Raw genomic sequence first — 24,719 nt, 5'->3', positions numbered from 1 at the left:
TTCTTGTACTTAAGTCAGCATTGTGCCTGTTGTATTCAATCCCGATGCATTTTCTGTGTTTCATGGTCAATGTGAAAGTCCATGGGATACAGTAAACCTGCACTGGTGCATCGATATCTAATACTGGTCTCCCAGGAGCCGCTGAAATCAGAAACTCTTAGAAGATTCACTCTTCTTGTACTTAATTTATTTATTGATTTATTTAACCTTGCAAGATTAGGGCCATCAGGCCCTCTCTTCCATCTAACCAGGCATCCTACTTATATTACATTCATATGTTTAAGTAGGCATGTTAAACTACATTTCTACAAAAAGTGAAATAAACAATTAGAAAGGTACACCTGGAAAAATATATACATATAGAGTTTATATTCGTAGATCATAAGTATTGTTATAATTAGACATTATTGAAGAGACAAATTTTAGATAGGAGTGCTGGCAGCAGGGAGTATGAGGGACACTCATTGTGAACGGAGGAGAAGAATACACACGATGAAACATAATTAAGGAAATATAAAGGAAAAGAAGATTGCCTGGCTAATAGAGATAGATGAATGGGAAGGCATCTCAGGAGCAAGATGGGAGACGCTAGCTTTGCTATTTGACAGATGAGAGGATTGGCCTGGTACATTAATTTTGTGGAGAACTTTATGAGGATGATAGTAGGAAATGCTTCAACTTCTTCTTAAAAGCAGCAGGAGATTGAATTTTGCGCAAGGTAAGGGGCAGTTTGTTCCGGATGCTGACAGCGGCAACTGAGAAGGAGTTTGCAAAAGTTTTTGTTTTGTGAGTGGGCACAGTTAGGATACCAAATAAGAGTGACCTCGTGTTTCGATTATGATGGCACGACAGGTTTTTAATCTCTGAAGCAAGGTACTGGGGTGCTTGCGCGACGAAGAGTTTGTGAAGTAGACATAGAGTGTGGTAGTCACGCAATTTGTCCGGCCGCAGCCACTTTAGCTCGGAGTATGAAGCACTAACATGATCATATCGGCGAATGTTGCAGGTGTAATGCACACAGGCATTCATGGTTATCTCTAGCCGTATTTTCTTTTCACTACCCGTGCCTTGTTGAATCACATCACAATAGTGGAGGTTCGGTAGAAAGAGTGCTTGCACGAGCTGGCGTTTCAAGTCCAGTGGAAATATGTTCTGAAACTTTTTGAGAGCATAGAGACAAGCAGACGTCTTTCGGCACACTGCGACTGTATTCTCCGCCCAGTTGAGATGCTCATCCAAAGTTACACCCAATTTTTCACTGTTTTCTGATATGGTATTGGAGTACCATCGAGCAGAATAGAAGGTAGCCATTCGCGGAGATCTGAACTTATTAATTTCTAATGGGCTATTAAGATTACTTGCGTCTTTTTTGCATTTAGTTTAAGCCCCAGGCTTTTCGCCCATGTCACTACCGAAGACAGATCATCATTCATCTGAGCGTTTGCAGTGTTTACGTCTTCAGGTCTGACGCTTAGGTAGAGCTGGAGGTCGTCGGCATAGAAATGATATTTACAGGACAGAACCGATGAAATATAGTTGACATATAAAGAAAACAAAAGTGGTCCTAAGACTGATCCTTGTGGCAGTCCCGAGGAAAGATGTTTCCAGGAAGATTTTTCATTTACGCAGACAACACATTGCTGTCTGTCTTTTAAGTAGCTTTCAAACCATCTCACTGCACTAACAGAGAAATTAAGCTGTTGCATTTTTTTGAGCAATATGTCAAAGTTACCAGTGTCAAAAGCTTTGCTGAAGTCCAGTAGCGTCAATATTGCTGCCTTTAGATTGTCAATGGCACATTTCAGGTCATCTAATACTTTAATTAGAGCAGTGTTTGTGCTGTGATGTTTACGGAAACCGGATTGAAATTTGTGATATAGGCTGAATTCATGCAAGTGTTCAGTGATTTGGTCATGAACAATATATTCGAGTGCTTTGGAAACAGCAGGCAGTATGCTAATTGGTTGGTGCCTTTTGTATCCAATCCCGATGCAATTTCTGTGTTTCATGGTCAATGTGAAGGTCCATGGGATACAGTAAACTTGCACTGCTGCATCGGACTCTAATACTGGCGTCCCAGGAGCCGCTCAAATTACATACTCATAAAATTCACTCTTCTTGTACTTAAGTCGGCATTGTGCCTTTTGTATTCAACCGCGGTGCAATTTCTGTGTTTCATGGTCACTATGAAGGTCAAAGGGATACAGTAAACCTGAACTGGTGCATTGGAATCTAATACTGGTCTCCCAGGAGCCGCTCAAAGCAGAAACTTTTAGAAGTTTCACTCTTCTTGTACTTAAGTCGGCATTGTGCCTTTTACATTCAATCCCGATGCATTTTCTGTGTTTCATGGTCAATATGAAAGTCCAAGCGATACAGTAAATCTGCACTGGTGCATTGGAATCTAATACTGGTCACCCAGGAGCCGCTCAAAACACAAATTCTTAGAAGATTCACTCTAGTTGTACTTAAGTCGGCATTGTGCATTTTGTATTCAATCCCGATGCATTTTCAGTGCTTCATGGTCAATGTGAAGGTCCAAGGCATACAGTAACCTGCACTGGTGCATCGGGATCTAATACTTGACCCACAGGGGCCGCTCAAAGCACAAACTCTTAGAAGATTAACTCTAATTGCAGTTATGTAGGCATTGTGCCTTTGGTATTCAATCGCGATGCAATTTCTGTGTTTCATGCACAATGTGAAGGTCTGAGGGATACAGTAACCCTGCACTGGTGCATCGGAATCTAATACTGGTCTCCCTGGAGCCGCTCTAAGCACAACCTCTTAGGAGATTCACTCTTCTTGTACATAAGTAGGCATTGTGCCTTTTGTATTCAATCCCGATACAATTTCTGTAGTTCATGGTCAATGTTAAGGTCCAAGGGATACAGTAAAACTGCACTGAAGCATCGGAATCTAATACTGGTCTCCCAGGAGTCGCTCAAAGCAGAAACTCTTAGAAGATTCACTCTTCTTGTACTTAGGTCGGCATTGTGCAAATTGTATTCAATCCCGATGTAATTTCTGTGTCTCATGCTCAATGTGAAGGTCCAAGGGATACAGTAAAGCTGGAATAGTGAATCGGAATCAAATACTCTTCCCCTACGAGACGCTCAAAGCACAAACTCTTAGAAGATTCGCTCTTCTTGTACTTAAGTCGGCATTGTGCCATTTGTATTCAATCCCGATGCATTATCTGCACTTCATGGACAATGTGAAGGTCCAAGGTATACAGTATACCTGTACTGGTGCATCGGACTCTAATACTTTACCCATCAGGAGTCACTAAAAGCACAAAATCTTAGAAGCCTCACTCTTCTTGTACATAAGTCGGCGTTGTGCGTTTTGTTTTGATTCCCGATGCAATTTCTGTGTTCCGTGGTCTATGTAAGGGCCAACGGATACAGTAAAGCTGGAATAGTGAATCGGAATCAAATACTCTTCCCCTTGGAGACGCTCAAATCACAAAATCTTAGAAGATTCGCTCTTCTTGTACTTAAGTCGGCATTGTGTCTTTTGTATTCAATCACGGTGCAATTTCTGTATTTCATGGTCAATGTGAAAGTCCAAGGGATACAGTAAGCCTGCATTGGTGAATTGGAATCTAATACTGGTCTCCCAGCAGCCGTACATGTCAGAAAGTCTTTGAAGATTCACTCGTCTTGTACTTAAATCATTGAGCCTCTTGTATTCAATCCCGATGCATTTTCTGTGCATTATGGTCAATGTGAGGGTCCAAGGGATTCAGTAACCCTGCACTGGTGTATGGGAATCTAAAACTGGTCTCCCAGGAGCCACTCAAAGCACATACACTTGGAAGATTCACACTTCTTGTACTTAAGTCGGCATTGTGCCTTATCTATTCAATCCCAATGCAATTTCTGTGTTTCATGGTAAACGCGAAAGTCGAAGGGATACAGTAAACCAGCACCGGTGCATCGGAATCTAATACTGGACCCCAGGAGCCGCTCAAAGCAAAACTCTTAGAAGATTCACTCTCCTTGTACTTAAGTCGGCATTGAGCCTTTTGTTTTCAATCCCGACGCAATTTCTGTGTTCCATATTCATTTTGAAGGTCCAAGGGATTCAATAAACCTGCACTGGTGCATCGGAATCTAATACTGGTCTCCCAGCAGTCGCTCAAAGCACAAACTCGTAGAAGATTCACTCTTCTTGTATTTAGGTCGGCATTCAGCCTTTTGTATTCAATCCCGATGCACTATCTGAGTTTCATGGTCAATGTGAAAGTCCAAGGGATACAGTTAACCACACTGGTGCATCAGAATCTAATACTGGTCTCCCACGAGCCGCTCAAAGAGAAACTCTTAGAAGATTCACTCTTCTTGTACTTAAGTCGGCATTGTGCATTTTGTATTCAACCCCAATGCAATTTCTGTGTCTCATGGTCAATACGAAGGTCCAAGGGATTCCGTTAACCTGCACTGGTGCATCGGAATGTAATACAGGTCTCCCAGGAGCCGCTCAAAGCGCAAACTCTTAGAAGATTCACTCTTCTTGTACTTAAGTCGGCATTGAGCCTTTTGTATTCAATCCTGATGCAATTTCGGTGCATCATGGGCAATGTGAAGGTCCAAGGGATTCAGTAAACCTGCACTGGTGCATGGGAATCAAATACAGGTCTCCCAGAATTGTCTCAAAGAAGAAACTCTTGGAAGATTCACACTACTCGTACTTAAGTCGGCATTGTGCCTTATGTATTCAATCCCGATGCAATTTCTGTGTTTCATGGTCAATGCGAAAGTCGAAGGGATACTGTAAACCAGCACCTGTGCATCGGAATGTAATACTGGTCAAACAGGAGCGGCTCAAAGCAGAGACTTTTAGAAGTTTTACTCTTCTTGTACTTAAGTCGGCATTGTGCTTTTTTGTATTCAATCCCGATGCATTTTCTGAGTTTCATGGTCAATGTGAACGTTTAAGCGCTGCAGTAAATCAGCACTGGTGCATTGGAATCTAATACTGGTCTCCCAGGAGCCGCTCAAAGCATAAACTCTTAGAAGATTCACTATTCTTGTAGTTAAGTCGGCATTGTGCATTTTGTATTCAATTCCGATGCATTTTCAGTGGCTCATGGTCAATGTGACGGTCCAAGGTATACAGTAACATGCACTGGGGCATCGGAATCTAATACTCGACCCGCAGGGGCCGCTCAAAGCACAAACTCGTAGAAGATTAACTCTAATTGTACTTAAGTGGGAATTATGCCTTTGGTATTCAATCGCGATGCAATATCTGTGTTTCGTGCACAATGTGAACGTCCGAGGGATACAGTAAACCTGCACTGGTGCATCGGAAACTAATACTGGTCTGCCAGGAGCAGCTCAAAACACAAGCCCATAGAAGATTCACTCTTCTTGTACATAAGGCGGCATACAGCCAATTGTATTCAATCCCGATGAAATTTCTGTGTTTCATGGTCAATGTGAAAGTCGAAGGGATACAGTAAACCTACACTGGTGCATCGGAATTTAATACTGGTCTCCCAGGAGTCGCTTAAAGCAGAAACTGTTACAAGATTCACTTTTCTTGTACATAAGTCGGCATTGTGCATTTTGTATTCAGTCCCGATGTAGTTTCTGTGTCTCATGGTCAATGTGAAGGTCAGAGAGATACAGTAAACCCGAACTGGTGCATCGAAATCTAATACTGGTCTCCCAGGAGAGGCTCAAAGCAGAAACTCTTAGCACATTCACTCTTCTTGTATATAAGTCGGTATTGTTCCATTTGAATTCAATCCCGATGCAATTTCTGTGTTTCATGGTCGATGTGAAACTCCAAGGAATACAGTAAACCTGCACTGGTGCATGGGAATCTAATACAGGTGTCCCAGGAGCCACTCAAAGCACAAACACTTGGAAGATTCACACTTCTTGTACTTAAGTCGGCATTGTGCCTTATGTATTCAATCCCGATGCAATTTCTGTGTTTCATGGTCAACGCGAAAGTCGAATGGATACAGTAAACCAGCACTGGTGCATCGAAATCTAATACTGGTCTGTCAGGAGCCGCTCAAAGCAGAAACTTTTAGAAGTTTCACTCTTCTTGTACTTAAATCGGCTTTGTGCCTTTTGCTTTCAATCCCAATGCATTTTCTGTGTTTCATGGGCAGTGTGAAGGTCCAAAGGGATACAGTAAATCTGCACTGGTGCATTGGAATCTAATACTGGTCTCCAAGGAGCCGCTCAAAGCACAAACTCTTAGAAGATTCACACTTCTTGTACTTAAGTCGGCATTGTGCATATTGTATTCAATCCCGATTCAATGTCTGTGTTTCATGGTCAATGTGAATGTCCAACGAATGCTTTAAACCAGCACCTGTGCTTCGGAATTTAATTCGGGTCTCCCAGTAGCAGCTCAAACCACAAACTCTGAGAAGATTCACTCTTCTTGTACTTATATCGGCATTGTGCCTTTTGTATTCAATCCCGATGCATTTTCAGTGCTTCTTGGTTAATGTGAAGGTCCAAGGTATACAGTAACATGCACTGGTGAATTGGAATCTAATACTTGCCCCCCAGGGGCCGCTCAAAGCACAAACACTTAGAAGATTAACTACAATTGTAGATAAGTCGGCATTGTGCCATTGATATTCAATCGCGATGCAATTTCTGTGTTTCATGCCCAATGTGAAGGTCCAAGACATTCAGTAAACCTGCACTGGTGCATCGGAATCTAATACTGGTGTACCAGGACAAACTCAAAGCACAAACTCTTAGACAATTCACTCTTTATTTACTTAAGTCAGCATTGTGCCTTTTGTATTCAATCCTGATGCATTTTCCGTGTTTCATGGTCAATGTGAAGGTCCAAGGTGTACTGTATAGCTGCACAGGTGCATCGGATTCTAATACTTTACCCATCAGGAATCACTCAAAGCACAAATTCTTAGAAGATTCACTCATCTTGTACATACGGCGGCATAGAGCCTATTGTATTCAATCCCGATGAAATTTCTGTGTTTCATGGTCAATGTGAAAGTCAAAGGGATACAGTAAACCTGCACTGGTGCATCGGAACTTAATACTGGTCTCACAGGAGTCGCTTAAAGCAGAAACTCTTTCAAGATTCACTCTTCTTGTACATAAGTCGGCATTGTGGATTTTGTATTCAATCCCGATGTAGTTTCTGTGTCTCATGGTCAATGTGAAGGTCAAAGAGATACAGTAACCTGACCTGGTGCATCGGAATCTTATACCTGATCCCCAGGGTCCGCTCAAAGCACAAACTCTTAGAAGATTATCTCTAATTGTACTAAAGTCGGCATTGTGCCTTTGGTATTCAATCGCGATGCAATTTCTGTGTTTCATGCACAATGTGAAGGTTCGAGGGATACAGTAAACCTGCATTGGTGCATCGGAATCAAAAACTGGTCTCCCAGGAGCCGCTCAAACCACAAACTCTTAGAAGATTCAATCTTCTTGTACTTACGTCGGCATTGTGCCATTTGAATTTAATTTCTATGCAATCTCTGTGTTTCATGGTCAATGGGAAGGTCCAAAGTATACAGTAAACCTGAATTGGTGCATCGGAATCTAATACTGGTCTCCCAGGAGTTGCTAAAAGCGCAAAATCTTAGAAGATTCACTCTTCTTGTAGTTATGTTGGCATTGTGCCTTTTGTATTCAATTCCGATGCAATTTCTGTGCTTCATGGTTAATGTGAATGTCCAAGGGTTACTGTAAACCTGCACTGGTGCATCAGAATCTAATACTGGTGCCCCAGGAGCCGCTCAAACCACAAACTCTTAGAAGATTCACTCCTCTTGTACTTAAGTCGGCATTGTGCCTTTTGTATTCAATCCAGGTGCATTTTCTGTGTTTCATGGTCGATGTGAAGGTCCAAGGGATTCAGTAAACCTGCACTGGTGCATCGGAATCTAATCCTGGTCTCCCAGGAGACGCTCAAAGCAAAAACTCATAGAAGATTCACTCTTCTTGTACTTAAGTCGGCATTGTGCCTTTGTATGCAATCCCGATTGAATTTCTGTGTTTCATGGTCATTGTGAAGGTCCAAAGGATACAGTAAACCTACACTGGTGCATCGGAATGTAATACTGGTCTCCCAGGAGCCGCACAAAGCAGAAACTCTTAGAAGCTTCACACTTCTTGTACGTGAGTCGGCATTGTGCCTTTTGTTTTCAATCCCGATGTAATTTATGTCTCTCAAGGTCAATGACAAGGTCCAAGGGATTCAGTAACCCTGCACTGGTGCATGGGAATCTAAAACTGGTCTCCCAGGAGCTACTCAAAGCACATACACTTGGAAGATTCACACTTCTTTTACTTCAGTCGGCATTGTGCCTTATGTATTCAATCCCGATGCAATTTCTGTGTTTCATGGTAAACGCGAAAGTCGAAGGGATACAGTAAACCAGCACTGGTGCATCGGCATCTAACACTGGTCACCAAGGAGCGGCTCAAAGCACAAACTCTTAGAAGATTCACTCTTCTTGTACCTAAGTCGGTATTGTGCCATTTGTATACAATCCCGAAGCAAATCTATGTTTCATGGTCAATGTGAAAGTCCAAGGGATAAAGTAAACCAGCACTGATGCATCGGAAACTAATACTGGACTCCCAGGAGCCGCACAAAGCACAAACTCTTGAAACATTCACTTCTCTTGCACTTAAGTCGGCATTTTGCCTTTGGAATTCAATCTCGATGCAATTTCTGTGTTTCATGATCAATGTGAAGTTCCAAGGGATACAGTAAACCTCGATTGGTGCATTGGAATCTAATACTGGTTTCCCAGGAGCCGCTCAAAGCACAAACTCTTAGAAGATTCACTCTTCTTGTACTTAAGTCGGCATTGTGCGTTTTGTATTCAATCCCGATGTAATTTATGTGTCTCAACGTCAATGTGAGGGTCCAACGGATTCAGTAAACCTGCACTGGTGCATCGGAATCTAATACTGGTCTCCCAGGAGCCACTCAAACCACATTCTCTTAGAAGATTAACTGTTATTGTAATTAATGCGGCATTGTGTCTTTTGTATTCAATCCCGATGCATTTTCTGTGCATCATGGTCAATGTGAAGGTCCAAGGGATTCAGTAGCCCTGCACTGGTACATGGAAATCCAAAACTGGTCTCCCAGGAGCCACTCAAAGCATATACACTTGGAAGATTCACACTTCTTGTACTTAAGTCGGCATTGTGCCTTATGTATTCAATCCCGATGCAATTTCTGTGTTTCATGGTAAACGCGAAAGTCGGAGGGATACAGTAAACCAGCACTGGTGCATAGGAATCTAATACTGGTCACCAAGGAGCAGCTCAAAGCACAAACTCTTAGAAGATTCACTATACTTGTATTTAAGTCGTCATTGTGACTTTTGTATTCAATCCCGATGCATTTTCAGTGTTTCATGGTCAATGTTAGGGTCCAAGGGATTCACTAAACCTGCACTGGTGCATCGGAATCTAATACTGGACCAAAGGAGATGCTCAAAGCACAAACTCTTAGAAGATTCACTCTCCTTGTACTTAAGTCGGCATTGTGCCTTTTGTTTTCAATCCCGACGCAATTTCTGTGTTTCATGTTCAATTTGAAGGTCCAAGGAATTCAATAAACCTGCACTGGTGCATCGGAATCTAATACTGGTCTCCCAGCAGCTGCTCAAAGCACAAACTCGTAGAAGATTCTATCTTCTTGTATTTAAGTCGGCATTCTGCCTTTTGTATTCAATCCCGATGCACTATCTGTGTTTCATGCTCAATGTGAAAGTCCAAGGGATTTAGTTAACCCACACTGGTGCATCAGAATCTAATACTGGTCTCCCACGAGCCGCTCAAAGCAGAAACTCTTAGAAGTTTCAGTATTCTTGTAGTTAAGTCGGCATTGTGCCTATTGTATTCAATCCCGATCCAGTTTCTGTTAGGGTCCAAGGGATTCACTAAACCTGCACTGGTGCATCGGAATCTAATACTGGACCAAAGGAGATGCTCAAAGCACAAACTCTTAGAAGATTCACTCTTCTTGTACTTAAGTAGGCATTGTGATTGTTGTATTCAATCCCGATGTAGTTTCTGTCTCTCATGGTCAATGTGAAGGTCCAAGGGATTCATTAAACCTGCACTGGTGCATCGGAATCTAATACTGGTCTCCCAGGAGCTGATCAAATCACAAACCCTTAGAAGATTCACTCTTCTTGTACTTAATACGGCATTGTGTCTTTTGTATCAAATCACGGTGCAATTTCTGTGTTTCATGGTCAATATGGAGGTCCAAGGGATACAGTTAAGCTAGAATAGCGCATCAGATTCTAATAATGGTCTCCAGGGAGCCGCGCAAAGCACAAAGAAGTAGAAGATTCACTCTACTTGTACTTAAGGCTGCATTCTGTCTTTTGCATTCTATCCCGATGCAATTTCTGTATTTCATGGTCAATGTTAAAGTCCAAGGGATACAGTAAACTTGCAGTGGTGCATTGGAATCTAATACTGGTCCCCCAGGAGAGACTCAAACCACAAACTCTTTGAAGATTCACTCCTCTATTACTTAAGTCGGCATTGTGCCTTTAGTATTCTATCCCGATGCAATTTCTGTATTTCATGGTCAATGTTAAAGTCCAAGGGATACAGTAAACTTGCAGTGGTGCATTGGAATCTAATACTGGTCCCCCAGGAGAGACTCAAACCACAAACTCTTAGAAGATTCACTCCTCTATTACTTAAGTCGGCATTGTGCCTTTAGTATTCAATCCCAATGCAATTTCTGTGCTTCATGGTCAATGTGAGAGTCGAAGGGATACAGTAAACCTGCTGTGGTGCATTGGAATATAATACTGGTCTCCCAGGGAGCGCTCAAACCAAAAACTCTTAGAAGATTCACTCTTCTTGTACTTAAGTCGGCATTGTGCCTTTTGTATTTAATCGAGATGCAATTTCTGTGTTTCATGGTCAATAGGAAGGTCCAAAGTATTCAGTAAACCTGAACTGTTGCATCCAAATCTAATACTGGTCTCCCAGGAGCCGCACAAAGCAGAAACTCTTAGAAGCTTCACTCTTCTTGTACAATCCCGACGTAATTTACGTCTCTCAAGGTCAATGTGAAGGTCCAAGGGATAAAGTAAACCAGCACTGATGCATCGGAAACTAATACTGGTCTCCCATGAGCCGCACAAAGCACAAACTCTTAAAACATTCTTTCTTCTTGCACTTAAGTCGGCATTTTGCCTTTTGAATTCAATCTCGATGCAATTTCTGTGATTCATGATCAATGTGAAGTTCCAAGGGATACAGTAAACCTCAATTGGTGCATTGGAATCTAATACTGGTCACCCAGGAGCCTTTCAAAGCACATACACTTGGAAGATTCACACTTCTTGTACTTAAGTCGGCATTGTGCCTTATGTATTCAATCCCGATGCAATTTCTATGTTTCATGGTCAATGTTAGGGTCCAAGGGATTCACTAAACCTGCACTGATACATCGGAATCTAATACTGGACTCCAGGAGATTCTCAAAGCACAAACTCTTAGAAGATTCACTCTCCTTGTACTTAATTCAGCATTGTGCCTCTTGTTTTCAATCCCGAAGCAATTTCTGTGTTTCATGTTCGATTTGAAGGTCCAAGGAATTCAATAAACCTGCACTGGTGCATCGGAATCTAATACTGTTCTCCCAGCAGCCGCTCAAAGCACAAGCTCGTAGAAGATTCACTCTTCTTGTATTTAAGTCGGCATTCTGCCTTTTGTATTCAATACCGATGCACTATCTGTGTTTCATGCTCAATTTGAAAGTCGAATGGATTTAGTTAACCCGCACTGGTGCATCAGAATCTAATACTGGTCTCCCACGAGCCGCTCAAAGCAGAAACTCTTAGGAGCTTCACTCTTCTTGTACTAAAGTCGGCATTTTGCATTTTGTATTCAACCCCGATGCAATTCCTGTGCCTCATGGTCAATGCGAAGGTCCAAGGGATACAGTAAACCTGCATTGGTGCATCGGAATCTAATACTGGTCTCCCAGAAGCCGCTCATGCACAAACTCTTAGAAGATTCACTCTTCTTGCACTTTAGCCGGTATTGTGCCTTTTGTATTCAATCGCGATGCCATTTGTTAAAATTCATGATCAATGTGAGTGTTCAATGGATACAGTTAGCCTGAACTGGTGCATCGGAATCTAATACTGGTCTACAAGTTGACGCTCAAAGCTCAAACTCTTAGATGATTCACTCTTCTTTTACTTAAGTCGGCATTGTGCCTTTTGTATTCAATCCCGATGCAATTTCTGTATCTCATGGTCAATGTGAAGGTCCAAGGGATACAGTAAAACTGCATTGATGCATCGGAATCTAATACTGGTCTCCAAGGTGCCGCTCATGCACAAAAACTTAGAAGAATCACTCTTCTTGTACTTAAGTCGGCATTGTGTGTTTTGTATTCAATCCCGATGTAATTTCTATGTCTCATGATCAATGTGAAAGTCCAAGGGAATCGGTAAACCTGCACTGGTGCTTCGGAATCTAATACTGGTCCCCCAGGAGCCGCTCAAATCACAAACTATTAGAAGATTCACTCTTCTAGTACTTATGTCGTCATTGTTCCATTTGAATTCAATCCCGATGCAATTTCTGTGTTTCATGGTCAATGTGAATGTCCAACTGATACAATAAACCTGCATTGGCGCATCGGAATCTAATACTGGTCTCCCAGGAGCCGCTCAAAGAACAAACACTTGGAAGATTTTCACTTCTTGTACTTAAGTCGGCATTGTGCCTTATGTATTCAATCACGATGCAATTTCTGAGTTTGATGGTCAATGCGAAAGTCGAAGGGATACAGTAAACCAGCACTGGTACATCGGAATGTAATACTGGTCTCCCAGGAGCCGCTCAATGCAGAAACTTTTACAAGGTTCACTCGTCTTGTACTTAAGTCGGCATTGTGCCTTTTGTATTCAATCTCGATGCAGTTTCTCTGTTTCATGGTCAATGTGAAAGTCCAAGCGCTACAGTAAATCTGGACTGGTGCATTGGAATCTAATACTGGTCTCCCAGGAGGCGCTCAAAGCACAAACTCTTAGAAGATTCACTATCCTTGTATTTAAGTCGGCATTGTGCCTTTTGTATTCAATCCTGATCCAATTTCTGTGTTTCATGGTCAATGTGAAGGTCCAAGGGATACAGTAAACCTGCACTGGTGCATCGGAATCTAATACTGGTTTCCCAGGGGCCAATCAAAGCACAAACACTTTGAAGATTCACTCTTCTTTTACTTAAGTCGGCATTGTCCCTATTGTATTCAATCCCAATTCAATTTCTGTGTTTCATGGTCAATGTGAAGGTCCAAGGAATGCTGCAAATCTGCACTTGTGCATCGGAATTTAATTCTGGTCTCCCGGGAACAGCTCAAAACACAAACTCTTTGAAGATTCACTGTTGTTGTACTTAAGTCGGCATTGTGTATTTTGTATTCAATCCCGAATCATTTTCAGCGTTTCATGGTCAATGTGAAGGTCCAAGGTATACTGTAACCTGCACTGGTGGATCGGAATCTAACACTTGACCCCCAGGGGCCGCTCAAAGCACAAACTCTTAGAACATTAACTCTAATTGTACTTAAGTCGGCATTGTGCCCTTTGTATTCAATCCCGATGCAATTTCTGTGTCTCATGGTCAATATGAACGTCTGAGGGATACAGTAAACCTGCACTGCTGCATCGGAATCTAATACTAGTCTCCCAGGAGCCGCTCTAAGCACAACCTCTTAGGAGATTCACTCCTCTTATACTTAAGTCGGCATTCGGTGTTTTGTATTCAATTCTGATGCAATTTCTGTGTTTCATCGTCACTGTTAAGGTCCAAGGGACACAGTAAAACTGCACTGGTGCATCGGGATCCAATACTGGTCTCCCAGTAGTCGCTCAAAACTCAAATTCTTAGATGATTCACTCTTCTTGTACTTATGTCGGCATTAAGCCTTTTGTATTCAATCCCGATGCAATTTCTGTGTTACATGGTCAATGTGAAGGTCCAAGGTATACAGTATACCTGCACTGGAGCATCGGAATCTAATACTTTACCCATTAGGAGTCGCTCAAAGCACAAACTCTTAGAAGATTCACTCATCTTGTACATAAGGCGGCGTAGAGCCTATCGTATTCAATGCAGATGAAATTTCTGTGTTTCATGGTTAATGCGAAAGTCGAAAGGATACAGTAAACCTGCGCTGGTGCATCGGAATCTAATACTGGTCCCCCAGGATCCGCTAAAATCACAAACTCTTAGAAGATTCATTCTTCTTGTACTTAATTTGGCATTGTGTCTTTTGTATTCAATTGCGGTGCAATTTCTGGGTTTCATGGTCAATATGAAGGTCAAAGGGATACAGTAAACCTGAACTGGTGCATCGGAATGTAATACTGGTCTCCCAGGATACGCTCAAAGCAGAAACTCATGGAAGATACTCTCTTCTTGTACTTAAGTCGGCATTGTTCCATTTCAATTCAATCCTGATGCATTTTCTGTGTTTCATGGTCAATGTGAAAGTCGAAGGGATACAGTAAACCTGCATTGATGCATTGGAATCTAATACTGGTCTCCCAGGAGCCGCTCAAAACTCAAATTCTTAGATGATTCACTCTTCTTGTACTTAGGTCGGCATTAAGCCGTTTGTATTCAATCCCGATCCAATTTCTGTGTTACATGGTCAATATGACAGTCCAAGGGATAGAGTAAACCTGCATTGGTGCAGCGGAATCTAATACTGGTCTCCCAGGAGACGCTCTAAGCACAACCACTTAGGAGATTCACTCCTCTTGTACTGAAGTCGGCATTGGGTGTTTTGTGTTCAATCCCGATGCAATTTCTGTGCATCCTGGCCATGTGAAGGTCCAAAGGATTCAGTAAACCTGCACTGGTGCATGGGAATCTAATACACGTATTACAGGAGCCACTCAAAGCACAAACATTTGGAAGATTCACTCCTCTTGTACTTAAGTCGGCATTGTGAATTTTGTATTCATTCCTGATGCAATATCTGTGTTTCATGCACATTGTGAAGGTCCAAGACATTCAGTAAACCTGCACTGGTGCATCAGAATCTAATACTGGTCTCCCAGGAGCCGTTCAAAGTTCAAAATCTTAGAAGATTCAGTCTTCTTGTACCTAAGTCGGCATTGTGCCTTTTGTATTCAATCCCGATCAAATTTCTGTGTGTCACGGTCAATGAGAAGGTCCAAGGGATACAGGAAACCTGCACTGGTGCATCGGAATCTAATACTGGTCTCCCAGGGGCCGCTCAAAGAACAAACTCTCAGAAGATTCACTCTTCTTGTACTTAAATCGGCATTGTGCCTTTTGTATTCAATCCCGATGCAATTTCTGTGTTTCATGATCAATGTGAGGGTCCAAAGGATTCAGTAAACCTGCACTGGTGAATCGGAGTCTATTACTGGTCTCCCAGGAGACGCTCAAACTACAAACTCATAGACGTTTCACCGTTTCTGTACTTAAGTCGTAAATGTGCCATTAGTATTCAATCCCAATACAATTTCTGTGTTACACGGTCACTGTGAAAGTCCAAGGGATACAGTGATCCTGCACTGGTGCATTGGAATATAATACTGGTCTGCCACGAGTAGCTCAAAACACAAACTCTTAGAAGTTTCACTCTTCTTGTACTTAAGTCGTCATAGTGCCTATTCTATTCAATCCCGATCCAATTTCTGTCTTTCATGGTCAATGTGAAGGTACAAGGGATACAGTAAACATGCACTGGTTCGTCGGAATCTAATACTGGTCTCCCAGAAGCCGCTCAAAGCACAAATTCTTAGAAGATTCACTCGTCCTGTACTTAAGTTGGCATTGTGCCTTTTGTATTCAATCCCGATGCAATTTATATGTATCATGGTCAATGTGAAGGTCCAACGGATTCAGTAAACCTACACTGGTGCATCGGATTCTAATCCTGGTCTCCCAGGAGCCGCTCAAAACACAAACTCTTAGAAGATTCACTCTTCTTGTACTTAAGTTGGCATTGTGTTATTTGTATTCAATCCCCACGCAGTTTGTGTGTTTCATGGTCAATGTTACGGTCCAAGGGATACAGTAAATCTGCACTGGTGCATCGGAATCTATCACTGGTCTCCCAGGAGCCGCTCAAATCACAAAGTCTTAGAAGATTCACTCTTCTTGTACTTAAGTCGGCATTGTGCCATTTTTATTCAGTCACGATGCAATTTCTGTGTTTCACGGTCAATATGAAAGTCCAAGGGGTACAGTAAACCTGCACTGGTGCATCGGAATCTAATACTGGTCTACCAGTTGACGCCCACATCACAAACTCTTAGATGATTCACTCTTCTTGTACTTAAGTCTGCATTGTGCCATTTGTATTCAATCCCGATGCAATTTCTGTGTTTCGTGGTCAATGTGAAAGACCAAGGGATACAGTAAACCTTCATTGGTGCATCGGAGTCTAATACTGGTCTCCCATTAGAAACTCAAAGCACAAACTCTTAGAAGATTCACTCCTAATGTACTTAAGACGGCATTGTGCATTTTGTATTCAATCCCGATCGAATTTCTGTGTTTCATGGTCAATGTGAAGGTATAAAGGATACAGTAAACCTGCACTGGTGCATCGGAATCTAATACTGGTCTCCCAGGAGCCGCTGGAAGCACAAACTCTTAGAAGATTCACTCTTCTTGTGCTTAACTTGGCATTGTGTGTTTTGTATTCAATCCCGATGCAATCTCTGTTTTTCACGGTCAGTGTCCTGCAAAGTAGTGTTCCACGGCCTGCACAATCTAGAGACCTGTCCCACAAATCCACCCACCACCTCCTACAGCAGTCCAGTCGCAGGCATCTCCCACCATATAAAAGGCACGATCATGTGCAAAAGCAACCTGTTAAAAATCAGCTATGCTGCAATTACCATACAATTTTCCATGTAGGGATGACAAGTAACCAACTGTTCACTCGCAGTAATGTCTAGCACCAAACTGTGGCAAACCACAGACTTGACATTGCAGTTGCCAAGAGGCTGTACACCACTTCAACAACTGCTTTACTATACATACCATTTGGATATTCCCTTCCAGTGCAAGTTTCTCTGAACTACACAGGTGGAAATTGTCTCTCCAGCACATCTGGTGCCATCCACTTGACCTAAACCTCTGCTAATTTGTTTCCCACTGTATCACTTTACCTTTTCCCTTCTCTCTTCTGTACCCACCAATCTTTTCCCATTCAGACCATGTACTGTCTTCTCCAATCACTCTGCCCCCCCACCCCCAGCAGCTACTGCGGGTGTGTACATTTGGCTGTTTGTGTGGTTTCCAAACTAAACCATGTTCATTTTAGATATGTTATATCCATATACTTTACCTGAAACTAATTCTCTGAGGTACTGAGACTACTGCTTCCTGGCTCAGGGTTTCTATTTTCAGCTAACACAGTAGTATTGTCTACAAACAAAAGTGTATGGGACAGGATATTTACCAGTGAATCATTCACACTGGACACCAAAAAGACTGTTGTGGGGCATGTAGACAACCCCTGAGATGGTTCACCAAGGCTGTGTGACTGCAGGAGCAGACAGCAAAAACTCTACACAAAAGATGGTCCAGCACGTCTCAGAGCTTACAGTTAAAAATTATCAGGCAAGGTGTCCATATTATGCAAATTAACGTAGGATTAACAAGTGACAAATGCAGTTACCAAAGCAAATTAAATGATGAGCATGCCATCGGTATTATAGCTCTAAAGGAAATGCATTTAGGTGATAATTCAGCAGCTACATGCAAGATTACGCAATATAAAGCAATATCAATACTCCTCTCAATTGTTAGGTGCATCCACAATAAATGAAAAAAGAAACAGCTCTTGGATTATGTTGGCTTAAGCAGTCAGAAAATTAGTGATGTAGAAGTAATTAGGATAAAACTCAAAGGCCTGGTTATTACATCAGTCCACAAATCACCTAACGGAAAGTGTCTGACACTAGTCTTACACACAGCAACTAGACAGCACGTATATGTTTAAGATTTTAATTCCAAAACACAACCTGGAGATACATAAATAGAGACAAAAATAGGTAACCATTGTTCGAATGGATCAACACACAAGAAATTATCTAAGTTTGATGCCAAGGAATTTAAAAAGTTTTGGGCAGGCAGATGGAAACTGATACAAAACCTGACCCATCCATCTTTTCCACTGATGAGAACAAATTACCACTGAATCACTCAATAGTAGTACCTAAACATTTTTCAAGGAGTGTACATTGGCTCACAAAAGTTATCATTGGTGCTGAAATATCAGTTACAAAATACATTGATAAACCCTCATGGAAATTTGAAAAAGCTAACTCGATACAATACACCCAGGAAGTGGAGAGCAACCCACACTGGACACCTCAAAAGTCAGAACATTGGGAATTATTGTAGATGAAGCTAAATGGAATATCTGAAGGGAAGTAACAAAATAATGTGTACTAGGTTGGGACAAACCTGCCCAAGTCCTCTACAAAGGATACCAAGTGTCTAAATAATGTTTTGATAACATTTTGTATTTAAAAATATGTGTGTGTATAAATTGTTCATGTTGATGTAAATTTGACAATTTAAGAAATGGTCATGCTTACGAACAATGTAAGAAATAGGTGTTATGTAAAAACCAGTGTGCTTTTGTTTGAAACGAAAATGGCTGTGGCGCACGGAAGAGGTGCGAAAGGCGAATTGGCGTGCTACCTTGAGCAAGTTCGGGAAGTAAGTCACACAGTCTGAAGGCAGCAGTGATTGAGGTAACTCCTTTGTGGAGCAGAAGCTTTGCCTGCAAATTTTCATAAAAATGCCTCGGTTGAAGACTGCAAACAGCTTACAGTATAGCTGCGAGTTGTTGACCTACTGTATGTAAAACTGAATGAAGCCAAGAAGAGAAATTGAGCCCATACAGCAAGAAACTTGCAGGCCGTAGTGTGGGTAGTGTAGCCATCATAACTGTTCACCACACCCAAGCCTACAGCCACCAGATAAGATTTTTTTCTATTTTTACCTTTGTACAGCATGAACCATTAATTTAAACTGTGTTTTAATAATCATTCTTGAACTTTACGGAAACTGGCTCACCCTGTTATTTCATCCTAATCATACATCTGTATAGGGTTCCTTCCTGGTGTTTGATTAATCCGAGTGTCCTGTTTTACAGACTTATGAAGTGCCAAGTTAATATAAAGAGGCACCATTTAAATTGCTTTAGTGTAAATAATAAAAATGTTTTCTTAACTATTGCAAAGTGTTATGGTTTGCTTACATAAAATTCAATCAGAGTGAAGCCAAGTTACTAGAACCTGTTAGATGGCTACACAGAATTAGTTCAAAGAATAACAGGTTTTGAAAGTAAATTCCACCAAGAAAGAGGTTTTCTTTAAGTGAAATGTTCAGTTAAAAAGTGTGTGCTTTAGTGTCTAAGTATTTAAGTTTCTTGCTTATGGAAAGTGCTTTTCTAAAGGTAGTCCCCCCCACCCCGGCTAATTTTTTTTACCTTCCTTGAAGTTATCTACTGGGCTTTTTCTTTTTTAAAAACATAATGTATAAAGATGTAGCCCAAAATTGTTTAAGTGGGGTAATTTATTTGAAGAGCCAAACTAAACAGTAGCAAGAAAGTAGGCAAAATTCACATTTCTGCTTCTCCAATACTTCACTATTTCATTGCCAGGATAGGTTGGTGACCATTAAGTACATGTTTTAAACCACTAAATGAACTTGGAAATGAGTTTTCCTAGCTTCAGTATATTATTATTCATACTGTGTTCCTATCTAGCCACTGGGTAAGATCTTAGGGAAAGAAGTGAATAGTCCAATTTACTTATCCATTAGACGCAACACACGGTAAATCCTGTAAGAAGGATAACTCTATTGATTATCTTTTCCTGTAAACAGGACTATCCTTCGATAGTGTATTTTATTTTAAAACTAAACTAAATTTTAGTAAGAGGGTTATACGTGGCAACATAGAGACAGGGTTTCTGTTATTTACGTAAAAGCATACTAATATCATAATGGTAGTGTTATAAGGTCCTATTAATGTGTGGTCATGACATTTGTTAAATGTCTCACCACATTCCTATTGAAACTATTTACTCTTCTTGTAAATAACACCTATGACAATTTTATACAAATGTCCACTAAGACTTTGCTTGTCAACTTTCATTTAGGTAACAGCGATCTTTTAGATGTATTTAAATCAGTACTGTTAAGAAATACTGACTAGCTTTATTTTCAAGAATCTCAAGTTTAAGTTATACATACTGTTATCCTCCAATAAGAATCATTGGCTGATTCTTAATCTTTGACAGGTTCATCATGCCTGCAATGCAAAACATTATCTTTTGTATTAACAGATGAAATCCAACTTTTTAAATTTAATAAATGCTTATACAAACATAAAGTTTCTTCAAAAAATGTATTTATGACAACTTCCTGTCACAGATAATTTTCACTGAATGTTGCAACCCAGTTATAATGCTGATGAGAAGCAAATGTTGATCTTTTCCCTCTCTTCCTTCACCATCTGTTTTGTTCACCTTGACATATTTCTACCAAACAGACTACCCCAATGGATCCACTGCTTATATTTAACACACAGTAAATTCAGTGCAAATATTTCCTTAACACAGGATGTGCATTGACGAGCTTGAATTAATCAGAAAAATATAAACAGATACTAACCGTTCCACAGCTCTTACAAAATACTTGCATTAAGTAATCATCAAAGCTACTTTTTGTACAGCAAGAGGACTAAAAGTCAAAATGGTGCTACATGCTACAGGCAGTGCAATACAATTTATTTTACTCATTGCTACAGCAATAAATGTACTTATAAAAATATTCAGACTTAGACTATAATCAAATACAGAGAGAGAAAATATTCTAACTAAAGAGATATAGCAGCCATAGGCAGAAACAAATAAAAAAACTGATACTAATCTTAGCTTTGAGGACCAAAAGTTTCTTCATCTGGAAAACACAAAAAGAGAAATGAGACTGTTCAAGAATTAAGGATGAAAATTCAGGATCTTGAGTCAAGGAAGATGGACATGATGAAATTCAGTTGCGAAAGAGCAGCAGATGATGTAATTTTAAATGCTGAGAAATAAGATCTCTTCAAGAGGAGCCACCAAAAGGTCAAATAAGTGAAGAACAAGCTGAAAATACCGGTAAATGGGCTAAAATGGCGGCAAATAGATAAAGGAAACAGAAAGGAAGTGCTGAAGAACAGGCAACCAAACAACAACAACAACAACAACAACAATAATAACAGCACATTGTAGCAATATATAATAGCAGTCCCACAACATCTGGAGGAAGATTTTCCACTAACAGAGCAATAAATTCATGAAGCCATCAAATCTTCCAAAACTTCAAAGCAACAAATGAAGACTCCACTACAGCAAAATTATTGAAATAGTCAGAACACACAAATGATCTACAACTGCTGTTTGAGAACATTTGGAAAGCTGAAGAGATTATGGAAAGCATTAATCCACAGCTATGAAAAAAAGGGGACACTCAAAATGTCAACAATGGCAGAGATGCCTCACTTCTGCCAGTGGTATACAAAATATTATCAAAAATTCTCTGGACAGAGTTGTAGAAACTTTAGACAAATAACTGGGAGAATCTCGAGGAGCTCTAGAAAGGGAAGACCCTGCACAGAGCAGATGTTTATTAGAAAATCGATAATCCTCCACAGACTGCTAATCACCAAACCTATAATAGTATCATGTATTGGTTTCAAGAAAACTTTTGATTTGGTAGGCAGAGAAATTATAGGTAAAATCATCAAAGAATTTTGTATTAAAGCAAACATAATCCTCAAAACACTAGCAAATAGGATGACTGAAGCTAAATTTATGGGAGAAGTATCTCAACCATTTGAAATAAAAACTGGTGTTAGACAAGGGGGCAGTTTATCACCTTTACTGTAACACTGCATTCTAGAAAAAATAGAAAGTATCTGGAATTTGGAGAAAAAAAAATTACAAAATTGAACCAATAATTTTAGGACGAATAACAAATGGAATTAAGGTAAACTGCCTGGCTTCTGCAGATGATTCTGATATACTTTCAAAAAATCTGACAGACAGTTATTGAAAGAAATCTTTTGGAAGAAATAGCAAAGAGAGCTGGTCCCAAAATTTCAGCCGAAAAAACAACATTGATGACAATTTCAAACAATGCATCAACATTCTTAGAAAAACAAAAATGTAAAATAGCATTAGGAAGTAAATTTAAATATATTGGACAAACTGTACAACAAAATGGACTAGAAGAATTAACAGTAGATGCAAGAGTCAGCAAACTGGAGAGAGCAAATCGTTTTATAAAGGATATTTACAACAAGAAATGTACAACTAAAAAAACAAAACTAAAACACTATCCCACAGTGGTATGACCAGGATGTTTATATGGATGAGGATGCCTAATGATGAACTATAAGCTGGACAGAACAGAGGTTCCTCAAAGGAGCATTATTAGAAAATAATGGTTGCAATACAAGCTACAGATGGCTGGAAAATGAGAAGTAATGAGGAGATCTACAAAAATTTTGAGAAAATATCAGAAGTAATGGCTAAAAGAAGATTAATTTTTTTTTAGAGACCTCTACTGAATGAGTAGTTCTAGAAGAAGGACTCAATGATAGCATGGATTACAGAAATAAGAAAGAAACAACATCAAACAATCAGAAATAATAGAAAGAAACCTTTTTACGGATAAAATACTGAATTTAAAAGGATCATCACCTCTCCAAGATCAAAATTAATTTCATCCCTCTCAATAAGACCGTGAAAACCGGAAATAAAATTCATAAATATGATATTGCGAAGCTCAAAATCAATCAAAACATATTGGAACAATGCCACCAGTAACTGACAGTTGAATCCCATAAATGGGCAGACATTGCCTCCATGATCCAACAAGCAGCTAATACTACAATCCTGACAGCTAAAAAGAGGAATCATACATGGTGGAATGAGGTTTGTGGTGAGGTGGTGGCCCAAACAGCAAGTGCATGGAAAAAGTGGAATTCTACCAGGAGTCCTGATGATTTTGATGTATTCCATGAAGTTCGAAAATATGCAGCCAGAACTCTATGAAGGTCTAAGCAATTGCATGAGAAACAGCAGTTAGAATAGATCGATCAGTGTTTCCAGATAAACAATGTCAGAGACTTCTATCAGGCGTTCAAATCGAATTTGAAAGGATACCAAGCCCCTAGTTTTTGTTTTAGAGACGAAAATGGAAAGCTCAGTGTTGTGCACATAGTTCCGCATATTCAGCGCGTACACAAATTTCCCACTAGAGTGCGCCCCGCTAAGCAAAACAGCGCAGGCGCAGCGCTCGTCCATCTCTGCACTATGAGATGGCGCTGCCATAGAGACGGACCAAATTCTGCTTCCGCCGATCCGCGTATTAATATGTAACGCAGCCAATGAGATTGCTGCTAACATAGAACATTTTCTCCTCGCGCATCACACTCGCGCAGTGATACATGAACGTGCGAGGTATTATAACGAGTGTAAAGACCTTCGATCAGTCAGTCTGCATTTGTCTGCACCAGTCTGTATGAGTCTGCATTAGTCTGTACCAGTCTGCATTAGTCTGTACCAGTCCGTCGAGTTCTACAATTGTCTGTACCAGTCCATAGTCAAGATTCAGTCTGCGCCTGATAAGATTACCATATTCCTGTACATAGCCATGAAGATAAATGTATAGACACTTTTGTCAAGTATCTGAAATATATGTGAGAATAAGATTAACGTACCAATCCCAAAGAACTTCAGATTGACAATTGTAAATAGCATCCAGAACCAAGTTAAGTAATTTTTATATTTGTTATTATTTTAGTAAATGTGTGTGAAAATTAATCAAATTCTGTTTAAAGTTGGTCACCGTCAATCTGCTAATCTAAGCGTGCAAGTGGCATTTCTATCATCTGACCGAATGGCAGAAGATAAACACACCATGATAAGACCACGAGACATATTGCTGACACTCGCTTACTTCATTAGAGCAACAAGTCAAATAATCTGATGGTGTGTGTACTGAAGGTCTTACAGTATGCACACCACACTCGGCCTGACCAACAAAGAAAACTGCAAGATCATGTGTCGTTACTTTGAAAACCTACTTAATTGTGATGAACCGAAAGAAAGATTCCCTGCATGTGCCCCAATCCACAAACTACCCCTAATCTCCATCTAGTAAAGAGGAGACCAAAGAGATCATCAACAACTTTAAGAATAATAAGGCAGCTGGAGAGGATTCAATAGTGGTGGAACTACTGAAGCTGGCAAATAATGAAACTCTAGACATACTAGTCCAACTTTTTGAGGAGATCTGGAGAGCTGGGATGATACCAACTGAATGGCAGTCAGCTTTAATCCATCGTCTACACAAAAAAGGTGATAAATAGAATGTCAGTAACTATAGGGGTACCTCATTAGTATCTGTTCCATATAAGATTCTCTCCAAAGTGATACAGAATAGAATAGAAGGTCATTGTAACCAACTGATTGGGGACTATCAAGCTGGTTTCCGAAAGGGCGATTCTTGCGCAGAACAGATCTTTAACCTGAAGAACATCATCAGGTCCAAAAAACTGGAAGAAATAACTATGTGGTCATGTTTGTTGATTTTCAAAAAGTATATGACTCCATTGACTGACAGGCATTAATGAAT

General features: G+C 40.4%; 1 protein-coding gene across 1 annotated transcript in view; it reads right to left on the bottom strand.

Moving 5' to 3' along the window:
- Window positions 1-20,287: 20,287 nt before the first annotated feature.
- The window catches only part of LOC124555028 (molybdenum cofactor biosynthesis protein 1-like), a 148,149-nt gene continuing 143,717 nt past the window's right edge, over window positions 20,288-24,719 (bottom strand). The window contains exon 8 of the mRNA XM_047128783.1: window positions 20,288-20,343. Coding sequence (XP_046984739.1) covers window positions 20,288-20,343 — 56 coding nt within the window. The remainder of the gene's footprint in view (window positions 20,344-24,719) is intronic.

This window comes from Schistocerca americana, chromosome X (genome assembly GCF_021461395.2).
Source record: "Schistocerca americana isolate TAMUIC-IGC-003095 chromosome X, iqSchAmer2.1, whole genome shotgun sequence".
NCBI classification, from domain to species: domain Eukaryota; kingdom Metazoa; phylum Arthropoda; class Insecta; order Orthoptera; family Acrididae; genus Schistocerca; species Schistocerca americana.
This window is presented reverse-complemented; position numbering and strand designations above follow the sequence as displayed.